General features: G+C 38.0%; 1 protein-coding gene across 2 annotated transcripts in view; it reads right to left on the bottom strand.

Moving 5' to 3' along the window:
• The window catches only part of BUB1B (BUB1 mitotic checkpoint serine/threonine kinase B), a 58,357-nt gene that overhangs the window by 33,130 nt on the left and 9,911 nt on the right, over positions 1 to 15,316 (bottom strand). The window contains exons 6-10 of one of the 2 annotated variants that reach the window (XM_072624701.1): positions 9,965 to 10,161; positions 8,625 to 8,794; positions 7,354 to 7,553; positions 6,989 to 7,083; positions 2,995 to 3,224 (exon numbers count right to left, since the gene is read on the bottom strand). In XM_072624701.1, coding sequence (XP_072480802.1) covers positions 2,995 to 3,224; positions 6,989 to 7,083; positions 7,354 to 7,553; positions 8,625 to 8,794; positions 9,965 to 10,161 — 892 coding nt within the window. The remainder of the gene's footprint in view (positions 1 to 2,994; positions 3,225 to 6,988; positions 7,084 to 7,353; positions 7,554 to 8,624; positions 8,795 to 9,964; positions 10,162 to 15,316) is intronic. The other variant, XM_072624702.1, reaches the window with a different exon arrangement.

Here is a 15,316-nt window from a genome sequence, read left to right as displayed (position 1 = left end):
TTCCACTAAAGGAAAGAATAAAATGCACACTCATTTTGGTAGGAAAACCTATCTCACAATACAGGAAAGTGGGGGATAAGGGGACAAGCAGGGTGGGGGGGATGATAGAAGGGAGGGCATGGGGAGGAGAGTGCAATTCGAGGTCGACACTCATGGGGAGGGATAGGATCAAAAGAGAATAGAAGTAATGGGGGACAGGATAGGATGGAGGGAAATATAGTTAGTCCTATACAACACAACTATTATGGAAGTCATTTGCAAAACTACACAGATATGGCCTATATTGAATTGCTTGCCTTCCAAAGGGAAGGGGTGGGGAGGGAGGGAGGAAGAGAAGTTGGAACTCAAAGTGTTAGGATCAACTGTCGAGTAATGTTCTTGCCACTAGGAAATAAGAAATACAGGTAAAGGGGTATAGAAAGCTATCTGCCCCTACAGGACAAAAGAGAAGATGGAGACAAGGGCAGAGAGGGATGATAGAAGAGAGAGCAGATTGGTCATAGGGGCAATTAGAATGCTTGGTGTTTGGGGGGGGAGGGGATAAAAGGGGAGAAAATTTGTAACCCAAAATTTTGTGAAAATGAATGTTAAAAGTTAAATAAATAAATTTAATTATAAAAAAAAAAAATTAGGTGGCGTTTATGGAGTACTCACCAACCTATGTCAAAGACTGAACAATTAGGAATTGCTGTTCTTACTTCTCTTTAAGGTGTTCGTAGTTCTCATAATGTTGGCAAAAACTTTCCATACCTAGAGCAATTCCATTCTGTACAATATATGCCTAAAATGGTATATTACTTAGTACCTTCTATCTTTCAAGCTAATCTATTTCCCTGGCAAAATCCTACACTTCTATAGTGGGCCTATTTCTGTCCCTGGCTTCTCATAAGACTCACTCTAACTCATTTGTTTCCTATTTTCTGCCTGCTAGTGAGATATCTGAGTTCTGCTTTACTTTAAGCTAGAGCCTAGAGTCTTATCTCTCTTGACTGGTGGTACCTATCACCGGTTAATTCTTAACAAATACAAGTTACACCACAAAACAAAGACAAGTAAAACAACTTTGACCAATGATGGCTTCAGAAGACTGATGACAAAGCACGCTTCCTGCCTCTGGGCAGAGCTGATGAGGTAGGGGTGGAGAATGAGGGAAATTTCAGACAGGGCTGTTTGACTATACTTATTTGTCACGAGGAAAACCACTTCTATTGAGGTTGTGAGTTAGCAGGAAGATATAGAGAGGCAAAACAAAACCAAAAACCCTCTATCAATAAAAGACACACACACTCAATAGTCAGAAGGCCAATTTTGTTACCATCCTATTAAGTATTATATATATCCTTTGAAAGTTATGTTTTTCAATTAACAAGCATTAAAAGAAATTGCTCCCCCCACCTCCTTAACTAGTTCTCCCTCCCCATTTCCTACTGAACAAACGAAAACAACAAATCTGAAAAACAAAGCTCTCAACACCATAGTTGCATAGATTGGTAAAACAATTTGCCACTTTAGTTTAGTTATGTTTGAAAATCTTTCTGCATTTTAAGTTCATCACCTGTCAGAAGGTGAATGGCATGTTTCATCTTCCTTTGGACTCGTAGTTTATCACTGCATTGATTAGAGTTCTAGAGTTTTTCAAAGTTGTTTTCTCTACAATTGTTATACACAATTTGTCCTCTCATTTCTGGTCACATTGTTCTGCATTAGTTCAGAGATATCTTCCCAGTTTCCTTCTGAAATTGTCCATTTCATCATTTCTTAAGGCCCCAGAATATTTTATCACATTTATATAACACAATTCATTTAGCCATTCCCAATAGGATACCCTATTATTTTTCAATTTTTGAATACCAGGAAAAGAGCTGGTATCAACATTTTTATACTAATATATCCTTAAAAAGAAACTAACACAAGTTTATTCATTCCTCTTACTTGTTCTTTGTGTACTGATGACTATCAAGTTCATGATAAAAAAAATTAAAAAGCAAAAGTAAAAAAAAAAATGCAGGTAGTCCATCCAATGGGGAATGGGTAAACAAATTGTGTCACTTGGGTATAATAGGATACCGCCATGACATAAAAAATAAAGAATTCAGAGAAGGATGGAAAGACACATGAACTGGCGCAGGATGAGATAAGTGGAACCAGGAAAGTTAATAGGTAAAAGACTACAATGCCATAAATGGACCAAAAAAGAAAGAAAAGAAACCAAAAGCTATGAAAATATGACTAACTTTGGCCCTGGAAAAAAGTGTTGAACCTTTTAAAAATCAAAGTACTAATGGAATTTGAGGACATAATCTGGTAGGAACTTGAAATGCATTTTTCCAAAGCAACAATATTACCAGTGGTAGTTAGGTTAGCCATTGTACAAAACTACATAGGTAGGTAGTTAGCCATTGTACAAAAGCTTCTTTGATCTATAATGTGGCTTAACTAATGAATTATTATTCTAAGTCCTAGGAACAGGGTGCCATGTGGCAGAAGAGGAAGGAAACAGTAGGAGTTCCTCTTGCTTTCCTGATATGGGACCACTGTTAAGAAAATTTTTGACTTTCACTTTGATTTTTGGATTTTTCCCCAACCTCACAGCATTCTTCTTTCACATTGTACTGAAGACTCCATTGTAAGAGTGGGGCAAGGAGAGAGGAAAGAGATAGACTTGTTCTATTTCCCCTCATTCTACACGCTAAAACTCACCTACCTAGTCCCTTAAGTCAGTACCCTGATTCCCTCAATGAGTCAGTTTTCTGCTACATATTAAAAACAAACTGATTAAATTACTAATGTAATCTCCTAGATATATTTGCATTTTTAAAAGAGGATGCTAGTTAACTCAAATTAATCTCTTAAATAATTGAATTTTAGGTAGTTATAACAAGTGGGAGAACTTCCAGCAATAGAAAAATATTTTATTAGAAGTTGTCATTGGGAAGGGCTGTTCAGATTTCTAGTAATACACAGCAAACATGAAATGATGAGACTGATACACACCTTCCCTTTTTTCCTTCAATTTCTTCCAGAAAACTTCAGCTCGGATTTCCTCAAAGGAGAACTCCCCAACTCCAGCATAAATCTTCTCTTTACAACACATCATCTTCTCTTTCTTCTCCTGAGACTCTTGCTGATGACTTTGTACACGTTGCAGGGGATCTTCTTCTTCCTTTCCAGGTTTTCTAGTACTGAGGATATGATTTATGCTGGGTTCAATTTTACAAGGAGTCCTAAAAAGAGGCAAAATAGTTACTATTGACCACAGTTTGAAAAAGATCGTGGAATAGTTCACAGTTTAATTATCAAACACTATGTTATTATTACTGTACATGATACCACAAATAATATGCTCAGTATGCCCATAATTGTCACCAAGAAAATAAAAATATCTAACCATATAATCAAGATTCTAGTGAAGAAATTAAAACATTTTTTAAAGTCTAGAAACAACCATCACTGAGAACTGCATTAGGTTCTTCACTGGGGAGAAAAGATACCCTTCCCTCAAGGAATTCCCTTTTATACTCACGGAGTTTTCTAAGATAGGTTATGTTACACAACGTTGAGGCCCAGATGGTTCTTTCCTTTAATCTAACCCAATGTATAAAAATCTTGCTTTACGCCAAAAATTAGACAACTGATTTACAAAAACAGGACATATAAAGATTTCAAAGATAATTTTTAAAACCAACTCAATAAAAAGAAACAAACATAAAACTAGAGGATATACAGCAGAGACTAACAATGTGAGACAGGTGAGAAGTGATTTGCTGGAGAAGTCTGAAAACCAAGCAGTTTATATCAGATTCATAGAGAGCCACTGAAGGATCTTGAGCGATAATGACTCTGGACAAATAAATTCCAACTCCAAAATTTAAAGAGAAAAATGACACTATATTAAATTGAAAGATTCTATACAAAATGATAATATATCAATGCTAAAAGTATAAGCATCTAATAATTCTGCACTCAAATCTGTGAAGGAAATCCATTATAGTCTTTACCAAAAGAAAAAGATTTTTTAAAATAACAATGAATATGAGTAAATGATTCACATTTATATAAGACTAAAAATGCATACTCAGAAATGGAGCAATGGTCAAAGGACAGACACACAAAGTTTACAAAATAAGAAATACAAATCATTAATAACCCCAGATCTGTCACTACCTATGTGACCTAAGTTAATTAACTTCTCTGGCTCTCAGTTTCCGATTTGTAAAATGATATTTAGATGTCTAGGGCTCAACAAATTCCTAAATACAAACTACTTCAGTAAGGCCTCCCTATTTGATAAGAACAACTGGAAAAACTGGGAAACAATTTGGAAGAAATTAGGTTTAGACCAACAAATAACATACTATATTTGACAATAGCCTCCAAATGGATGTGAACTAAATATAAGGCTTAAAAAATTAGAGAAGAATGGGAGGACATATATTGAACAGACATGACTGGGGAAGAGTGTTATTAACAAGGGATAATGATGACCCTAAAAGATAAAATAGGCAATTTCAAACACATAAAATCACAAAGTTTTTTCACTACCAAAACCAATGCATCTAAAATGAAAAAAATCTTTCTGGTAAAGTTGGGGGAAAAAATCTTTGTAGCAAATATCTATAATAGTGGTTAGATATCCAGAATATACAGAGGATTGGTACAAACACATAAGAAAAAGAGCCATTTCCCAATAGATTAAGAGGTAAAAGCAATAACAGGAAGTTTTCCAAAAAAGAAATTACAAATTTATAACAATCAGATGAAAGAACTTTCCAAATCACTAATAAGAAAAAGGCAAATTAAAACTGAGGTTTTACCTCACAACGATCAGAATGGCAAAAATGACAGGCTGTATTTCTAAAGATAGCCTATGCCTTTTTTAAAATTCAATTTCAGAGTCTCTCCTTCCCCCTATCTGGTGAGAGGAATACAATCTCATTACAAATATGGAGTTATACAAAACAAATTTCCACGTTAGCAATGAGAGAGAGAGATGGAAATATGCTTCAGTCTGCAGAGGCAGACAGCATTTGCCCAAGGAATCCTTCGCAACCGTAGCGAGTCAGTTACTGATCAGTTACAAAGCTTTTACTGCTGATTCTCACTGCACATGTTACTGTTACAGTACAAATCATTCTCCTGGTTCGGCTCACTTCACTTGCTCCCAAGTCTTTCTAAAACCATCCCACTCAGTAACATTTATATACCACAACTTGTTTAGCCATTCCTCAACTGATGGGTATCACCTCAGTTTTCAATTCTTTGCCACTATTAAAAAGGTTGCTATATATACAATTTCTTTAATAGCTTTTTGGACATAGTTCCAAGTTACTTTACAGAATATCTGGACTAATTCACAGCTTCACCAATAATGCACTAGTGTACACATTTTCCCACATCCCCTCCAGCATTTGTCCTAACTCCAGGGGTCCCTGAGAGTTGTTATAATTGGCATTTGTCTAATTATTAGTGAAAGTATTTTTTCATGACCAAAACAGCATATATGTGTGTATATATATATATATGTATGTACACACACTCACATTCTTTTAAATGAAGAAATCTTCTTTTGCTCTCTCCCACGTACATAATACAAAGATTTGCTCTTAACAGAATTCTCCACACCTCCCAACTGCCCTTTATTTTGCCATATAATTTCCTGACAAATTTCCCTGACAGAAGATGAAAACGGTTAAATAGTGGAGCATCTACAAAAAGACAGCTACATCAACACATTGGTGGTGAAATTGTGGAGTAGTTCAATTACTTGGTAAAATAATTTTATATTATACTAGAAACATCACAAAAATGTACGTACCTTTTGACTCAATGATATCCCTACTAAGCATAAACACCAAAGGTCAACAACAGATGGAAAGGTTCCATCTATACAGATATAATTTGTAGCAACTTTCCGTTGCATAGTAGCAACGCTTTGCAAACAACCGACAATCAATCAGTAAGCATCTACTATGTGCCAGGCACTGTGAGATAGAAAGAAACTAAACAGTCACCACCTACAAGCTTGTATTTTAAGTGGGAAGGGAGTAACACCTATAACCTAGTAAATTAGAGCGCATACAAAATAACTGCAGAGAAGGTCGCTAATTGTTAAGGGATCAGGAAAGGTCTAGTCTACACTTAGACCTCTCCACAGCATGACATTACTGAAAGTCTCTTCCTGGATACTCTTTTCCTCTTTAAGTTTCCTTTTAATTTAAATTTTTTATTCTGAATTCACATATACATGAAAAGCATTTCCATATACACAGTGTAACACAAAAGAGGCTTGTATATGAAACTATCAATCTCTGATTTCATTTTGCTTGGCTTTTTTTGGTGAGGCAATCAGGGTTAAGTGACTTGCCCAAGGTCACACAGTTAGTGACAAGTGTCTGAGGCTACATTTGAACTCAGGTCATCCAGACTCCAGGGCCAGTGCTCTATCCACTGTGCCACCGAGCTGTCCCTGTCTGTTTTTTTAAAAGCATATAATAAATTCCACACAAGACTTTCGAAACTGTCCTGCTTGAGCTTCCTTCTGAACTTCTCTCTTCTCAATGGTTCTTTTCTACGGCATCGCTGTTGTGAGTCCCTCCCTCCTCCTCCCTGCCCCCAAAGAGAAACCAAGAGGAAGGAAAATCCATAGCAGTGTATCCTAAAACGAGTCCACTGTCTCCTCAAAAAAGGCAGACCTGTACAATTCGGAACCTACCTGAGAAGTTACAACAGAATTCTGATAGCCACTAATTACTTTAATGAAAGCAGAACATTTATTTAAAATTTATCTTAAAATAAAATGACTATCCTGTGTAAAGAGAGCTCAATTCCTTTAATAATGGTTCCTCCCCACTGAGGATATTGGTTGGTGTTTCTAGAGTATGTGCAGGTATACAGAGGATACCCAAACTAGGTTAGGCTGATGACCCTCACCCCTAGAATATGAGCAGTCCCCATTACTTACTAATTCCTACTTTAGAGCAAGACTCACATGATTTGTTGTTGTGCAGACTCTTCCACATATGGGATAAAATTTGGTAGCATAGTTGGCACAGTGGACACAGAAGCTGGGTTACTATGAAGCTGCTGGAGGGTAAAGCAGGAAAAGATTTAAAATGAACAGACATAATGGCAGTAGCACTTTCATCCAAGATATTTCTAAATATTTCTGCCTACTGGCCTATTGAGAAGATACCATAAAATGTAAATGCTATAGGGTTTTTCCATTCATTTCCCCAATCCTAACCCTCTACTAGCCCACAAGCAAATGCAGAGTGAGTGAGTGAGAGAGAGAGAGAGAGAGAGAGAGAGAGAGCGTGTGTGTGTGTGTGTGTGTGTGTATGTCTGTGTCCTTACTCGGCCTTTAGTCCAAGGTCCTGCCTGTAGTTCATTCTCCTTGGCCCTACGAACAGGTGGTGCTTTCCATGCTTCAGCTGTAACCATAGGCAGCTCCGCTCTGGAGGCTCCATCAGCATTTTCATCAAAAACAGCAAATTTGGAGCCACTTAATATCTGCTGATTGACTGGATTTGGAAGCCCTCGGACCTGGTTTGTAGCTAAGAAAAAGAAAAGTCACTTGTATGTTTCCAATAATTGTAAACTTCATAACAATTACAATTAAACAAAGATTATGAATTTTCACCTCAAACCATACTTTCCGTCTGATTAACTACAGCTGTGGATCTGTTAACAAAGGAACAATGATTTACTTGTTTTTGTCCTGTGCTGATCTCTTCCACCCATCTGCTTACAAAACTCTTTTATGGGCTGTTTCTAATAGTCATAGATTTAGCATGTATAGTTATTCTGATTCTGGTAAAGTTACTTTTCAGAAAAGCAACCTTTTGAATAAAAACTATTATTTGCTCTTACAAATCAGGTAAAATAAATATTCTTGAAACTGAAGACAGCATAGAATCAAAGATGGAAAGGGTTTTCTACCAATCTACTAATTAATTTATCACTTTTTTAGCAGTCCTATCCAAAACTTATCAGCTTCCACAAAGAAATTATACACTCCCTCAAGGTACCATGTCAACTCCTCTTTTATGCTCACCTAGGGCCCAGAGTTTCAATCTAAGCCAATTTTCTGTCTATGAAGACAAAGAAGTCTTGTATAGTTATTTTTCATCTGTTCAAGACTCTAAATCAGTTTTTACTTTTTTTCTCTCTAGATTAAAAAAAAAAAAAGCTCAGTTCTTTTAACCTATTGACATTCACTAATTTTCCAGGTCTTTCACGGATTCTCATGATTTTCTCCTGAATTCCTTATGAGCTCTGCTCTTTATACCCCTCAAATTAGAAATCTCAGAACCAAATGAATATGACTATTCTGTAGGTCTACTGCCTTTGCCAATGCCAAGCAAGGAGACACTAATGAACCACTGCTATCAGCTTCAAGCCCAGAACTTTGCAATAGCACAAAATGCCTGATCTTTTAGAATTATGACAGGCCACTATGCCCTCCCTTTGCCCCCAAATGCAATACAGTCCTAACGTGACCATCAAGTCCCAATTTTGTATTTTTGCAATCAGACTCTCTTCCTAAGTCCAGTTGCCCTTACCTGTTTCTACTTATACATATTAAGCATTATTTATAAGACTCGTTGATGCCCTTGTGCTCTTACCTTTAAGAGCACCTCCTACACGGTTAATGGGGACTTTTGCTATTTTTTTTCCTTTGCTTTTCAGATCAGCCAAGGTGCTTCGCTGAGGTCCAGAAGCCTCAGGGACATCTTCTTCCTCCTCTTTTTCAAGGGCCAACAGAGTGTGTCGAGAAACACGAAACTGGAACTGCCTGAAAAGAATGGACAATGGTTGAAGTAGTATGTAGTACTATAGGAAAAGTGCAGGCTCTGGAGTTGACCAAGCTACAATCTGAGTGTCACCTGTGCCACAGGCGTTTGTGTGACCTGTGTGACCCTGGCAGAGCCACTCCCTCTCTTTGGATCTTCAAACTGGGAGATTAGATTGAATAAGGCCTAAGGCCCTCTCTAATTCTAAATCAGTGATCTTTAGATTTCTGGCCCAGCTTCAAGAATAAGGACAAGAAACTTTAAACTGACAAGATCTGATCTAAACCTCCCATTTACATACAGATAATGAAATTGAGGCCTACAGAGCCACTGGAATTCCAGTTCACAAAGCAGTTAAGTGGTGAAGGTAGAGTCTGCACTTAGGTCCTGGGCTCCCCAACTGTGATACTCCATCTTCTACCTTTGTGCCTTTTCACAAGCTCCTCCATGACTGGATGACTTCCTCATCTCTGCCTTGGAATCCCTAGGTTTCTGCAAGGTTCACCTAGAGGAATTTTTACTCATTTTTCAGTTGTGTTCGATTCTTCATGACCCCATTTGGATTTTCTTGACAAAGATACTGGAGTAGTTTGGCATTCCTTCTCCAGTTCACTTGACAGATGAGGAAACTGAGGCAAACAGGGTGAAGTGACTTGTCCAAGGTCACACAACTAGAAAATTTCTGAAGCCAGATTCAAACTCAGGAAGATGAGTCTTCCTGACTCCAGGACCTGCACTCAATCCACTGTGCCACCTAGCTGCCTTCAGCTAGAGGAAGCCTTTCCTAATTTCCTTAGTTATTAGCGTTCTCTCCTTCCTCCTCAAATTATGAGGTATACCTGCTTCTGTTTATATGTTCTATCTCCCAGTAGAAAGTAAGATCCTTGAGAGCAAGGGTTATTTTTCATTTTGCTTTTGGATCCCTGGTCTCCAATACAGTGCTTTGCACATAGTAAATATTAAATAATATTTGTTGCTTTGGATTGTGTTGCTACAACCACAGTGGAGATCACAAAGAGAAGTCACCCAAAGTATGCACATTAAACATTTGTCAAAGATGCTCTCCACCAGGGATTTGCTTGTATTCAAAAGCAAAAGACAGAAGCTCCCTACCATTACTTTATATAATTTTTACACAGGTCATCTCCATTTTATCCAAGAAAGTAGCTTACCGGTGATGTGACTGCAGCTTGTCCAGAGGCTCAGCCTTGCACTGAAATCCTTCTTGGAATATCAGATCTGCTTTCTTATAGTTTTCTCTGGCCTCATATTCTTCAGCCCATGAAATGTAGAACTGGGCGAGAGAAATGCCGATCCCTTGGCTATGTAAGTAACTATACATATCCAAAGGTTCATTGCATAAACGTCCCTGCAATAATTGCAAAGTAGTCAGGTTTTAATAATGCATCAAGCCAAAGACACACAGCCAAAAACTTACCCAGAAAAATTCAGATATCAGACAGTAGGCAAGTAATTAGGCTAAACCAAGAATTAGGGTTAGGCCCATACACATCTCGGATTTAAGAAGGTAAGATTGGAGAAAGGTAGGAAAGGTAGAAAGCCTTGGAGTATCCTGCCACTACCCACTTTTATCCCTCAGAACACAAAGAAAGGCTGGATTGGACAGGGCACAGGGGAGTTGCTGGTTTATCCGATTTAAGTAAACTTCTAAAGACACAGGGCAGGGGAGAAGAAAGTAACCCAAGGTAATTTTTGTTTATTATAAATGGTGTAAGAGGGAGGGAGGAGTAAGTACTTTCCTCAGTAGGCAGGTAGTAAAAATACTATTATTTCCTTAGGATAACTGAGCAAAGTGAGGCAACTCAAACACTACCAAATGGCAGCAGTGAGACTCAGACAAGTCTTGGTTTCTGAGCAGTGCTCTACGGCATTACTATTCCATCACCTGGCTCTAAGCAAAACTACTTTTCAGCCAACCACAGAAATACACAATTGGCCCACTTATCCAGAGAATCCAAGGCTCATGGGTATCTCGTACTTCACACCTTGCTATCTACTATGTTCCTCTGTAAAAATCCATTCTCCATTTTGTCTCATTTCAGAAATGTATTTTTTCCCCAAATTTATTAATTTGTTTTCATTTTTCAACAACCACTTCCGTAAGTTCCAAATTTTCTCCCCCTCCCTCCCCAAGATGGTATGCAATCTTATGTGGATTCTACACATACATTCTAATTAAACACATTTTCACATTAGTCATGTTGCATAGAAGAGTTAAAACGAATGGGCCTTTGTTTAGCTCCATGCTAAATCTCAGGCCCGCTGCTTTTGCGGCAATAAAGCTCCCAGAGAAGGTCTAAGTGAATTCATTACATTTTGAACCAACTCTCCCATCTCTCTCTTCAACATAATGGTGCTGAAACCTGGGAGTCCAAATAATAACTGGCCTCCAATGATCTTCTCATAGCTACTGGGACAAGAGGTAAGTGCCCTTTTCTTTGTCTTCTTCCGCAGACCTTTCTGCTCCTACTTCTCCCTAGCAGCCAGAACCCTGAGGTGGCCAGACACCACCAGTGGCGTCCGTAGCTCCACTGACTTCTGGGCAGCCAGTTGGACTGTGGACCCTCCTATAAGAGGATGCCCTTGCGCTGGGTCGGTCACATTTTTTTCTCCCCTCTTCCTGGGACGCTGGGAAAAGTGGCAAGAGGCTTCCTGGAGACTGCTGGGAGGGGAATTCAGGGAGGAAATCTTAAGGAAAAGCAGCTAGTGTTTCATTGTAACACAGCCTGACCCCAATATAATCTAGAAAAGTAATTTGTGAAGGGGGTTTCTAAACAAGACAAGCTTAGTAAGAAATTTGGTCTCTAAAACTTAAAGAAAAGGCACCTTGCTCTGCTTGAGCAGACTTTTTACCCTGTGTTGTTTCCCCAGCACCTTGGTTTACCCTATGATGTTCCTTCCCCTCCCCTGTGGGACATTGGGGAGAGGCAGTACGTGTGCCTCTGCGCCTGGTTTTCTTTGGGGGTTCCTGCACCCTGGTTTTAGAGTCTTTGTGCCCAGCGAGCCTCTGAGCCTGAAAAAACTGCCTAGATGTAAACCTTCTCTCTGTCCCTATCCTGTTCTTCCCCTCCACTGTGGAGTATGCATTTTCTAGTCTGCTAAGTCTCAAAGGTAAAAGAGACAAGGAACTACAGCTCCTTTCCCACCAATCTCTGGGTCCAGTGGTTGGAGGCCATGGACCTGGGTGCACCTTCCAAAGTGCTATCTGGAAGGGTAAGTCCAATTCCCTCATTTCTCTCATCACTAGGGAACTGGGTTGTGGGTGCTCCCTTCCCTCTGCACCCCAATACTCCCTGTCCCCACACCCATGCCTACAGGATCACCCTTCTCTCCTGGCCTATTGGCCACCAGATCCTTGCAGCTGGACTCAGCAGGAAGTCCCTGCGAGTTGCCCCTAGGTTAGCAAAAATGTGCTAAAGTACTGGGCCTCAGAAATTAAAATGTTACCACTAGTGATTATGAATCCATATTTGATTTGCTCATTCAACTAAGTTACCTGATTGGTAATTAATTGGTTCTGTTTCAAGTTTTAAAAATATATTTGCTTGTGGTATAGTTATATTTCTGAATTTTCTTACATTGTGTAATTTTGCATTACCTATGTTATCAGAAAAGCAATTTCTCTTATAATCTAGATGTTGTTAGATAATGAGGTTGTTAACTAAAACAAGGATTTTTGGAACCATCTAGTCATAAATTCTTATCAAGCCTGTATAGTCTTCTGTGTAGCAGAATTCCTACTGAGAAGTCATGGAGTTCCTAAAGAAGGAACTTGTTTTGCTGAGAATTTGGAAATATATAGAAATGATCTCTAGTAATTAGCTTTTGCACCAGGACAAATTTAAAATTTGAAATGTGAATCCTGGTAAATTTTTGATTAGTGAAACTTGCCATCTGAGGTAAAAGCTCTTGGGATTATAACGAACTATGTTTTGAGTTATCTGATGGATCATAAAAATCCACCAATAGTCAACCCACCATCTGAGAGAAATGCCACAAGCTACTTAGAGAAGATGTGACCATTACAGGTGGAGATCTCCCTCTGGAACACCTAAGAGGACAACTCTAGCCTCTGCCTAGAATGGGATCCTCCTGGCTCAGTTTCCCCATTGTGTTCCTTTGAAAGGAATGTTTCCCATCTGAATATTCCTGAGTCTGGCTGTGAGGTGGAATTGACATTGCGTGCTTGCAAAACTGTGATGTTTTATCTAGTCATGTCCTTGCTTTTCCTTTTTTATGGCAAACTTCTGTAATCAGAGCAAGTGGTCAATCTGAATGGGTAGTTATTCTATACCCCAGTTGGGTAAATTAGTACTTCTGCATAGGCATGTGAAAGATTAAATCCTTGAAAGAGAACATTCTCTCTGAATAATATAATAAAATAATAATAAAAGGGAAAAGAAGTTTGTGAAATGAATGTACAAACACAATGTTGAATCTTTATTCCATAGACTAAGGCTGGGATACATTTGAGTTACTACGTTAAAGTGTGTGTTTAACATCTGAACTATTCAGCCTAAGATTATATTCCTTTTGATACCCTTAAACAACTTAGTAAAAGGATATTTGGCCTCATCATCTGCCTGTTACTAGATATATGTCTATATGGAATAAGGTACTTATATGTTTCAAAATGATGTTAACACAACATACAACCAATTGAGGCACCTGCCTGCTACTCTACGAATTACTGGAAAAAAAAAAACTACATCGGAAACATCATCAGTTTGAGGAAAAGAATTTCAGTGCAATTTTCTTAGAGGGAGGTAACATGGATTATTTGTATTAATAGAAAAGTCAGCTTCTATTGTTACTATTGTGGAAATAATATCTGTTGATACTGTGTGTTCTGTGGCACAACCATACTTTATAATAAGCAACTTATTGCTAAAAAAAAAAAATTAAAAAGAATGGGAGAAACCATAAGAAAAACAAAATAAAACATAACAAAGGAAAAAATATTCTGCTTCATTCTGCGTTCCAACTCCAATAGTTCTTTCTTTGGATGTGGATGGTATTTTGCAACAAGTCCTTTGGAAACGTTTTAGGTCCTTGCATTGCTGTAAAGGGCTAAGTCTCTATCAAAAACAGTCCTCACACACTGTGGCTATTACTGTGTACAATGTTCTCTTGGCTCTGCTCACTTCACTCAGCATCAGTTCATATATGTCTTTCCAGGTTTTTCTGAAGTCCTCCTGTTCATCATTTTCTTATAGCATAGTAGTACTCCATTACATTCATATACTACAATTTGTTCAGCCATTCCCCAATTGATGGGCATCCCCTCAATTTCTAGTTCTTGGTCACCACAAGAAAAGCTTCTATAAATATTTTTGTACATGTGGGTTCTTTTCCCATTTTTATGATCTCTTTGGGATATAGTCCTAGAAGCAATATTGCTGGATCAAAGGGTATGCAAATACTTGTAGCCCTCTGGGCATAATTCCAAATTGCTTTCCAGAATGATTAGATCAGCTCACAGCTCCACTAACAATGAATTAGTTCCAACTCTCCACATCTTCTCCAACATATATCATTTTCCTGTTTTGTCACCTTAGCCAATCTGATAGGTGTGATGTAGTACCTCAGAGTTATTTTGATTTTCATCTTTCTAATCAATAGTGATTTACAGCATTTTTTTCATATGACTATAGACAGCTTTAATTTCTTCCTCTGAAAACTGCCTGTTCATATCCTTTGACCATTTATCAGCTGGAGAATGGCTTATATTCTTCTAAATTTGACTCAGTTCTCTATATACTTTATAAATGAGGCCTTTATCACAGACACTAGTTGTTAAAATTCTTTCCCAGTTTTCTGCTTCCCTCCTAATCTTGGTTGTATTGGCTTTGTTTGTGCAAAAACTTTTCAATTTTATGTGATCAAAATTATCCATTGTTATTTCATAATGTTCTCCCATCTCTTGTTTGGTCATAAATTCCTCCTTTCTCCATAAATCTGACAAACTATTCCTTGCTCCTCTAGTGTGTTTATAGTATCAGCCTTTATACCCACATGGTGTACCCATTTGGACTTTATTCTAATATATAGGTCACACATTGGTCTATGCCCTGTTTCCACCACACTATTTTCCAGTCTTCCCAGCAGTTTTTGTCAAACAATGAGTTCTTATCCCAGAAGCTAGCATCCTTGGGTTTATGTAACAGTAGACCACTATAGTCATTAACTGTCTTGTGTAGCTAACCTATTCCACTGATCTACACCTCTATTTCTTAGCCAGTACCAAGTGGTTTTGATGATTGCTGCTTTATAACACAATTTAATAAGTGGTATGGCAATGCCACCTTCCCTAGCATTTTTTTTCATTAATTTCCTTGATATTCTGGACCTTTTGTTCTTTCAGATGAATTTTTATATTATTTTTTCTAGCTCTAGAAAATAATTTTTTGGTAGTTTGATTGGTATGGCACTGAATGAGTGAATTAATTTAGGTAGCATTGTCAATTTCATTATATTAGTTTGGCCTACCCATGAGCAACTGA

The sequence above is a fragment of the Notamacropus eugenii genome, chromosome 7, assembly GCF_028372415.1.
Source record: "Notamacropus eugenii isolate mMacEug1 chromosome 7, mMacEug1.pri_v2, whole genome shotgun sequence".
NCBI classification, from domain to species: Eukaryota; Metazoa; Chordata; class Mammalia; order Diprotodontia; family Macropodidae; genus Notamacropus; species Notamacropus eugenii.
The sequence above is the reverse complement of the archived record's forward strand: the minus strand, read 5'-3'. Positions and strand labels throughout refer to the sequence as shown.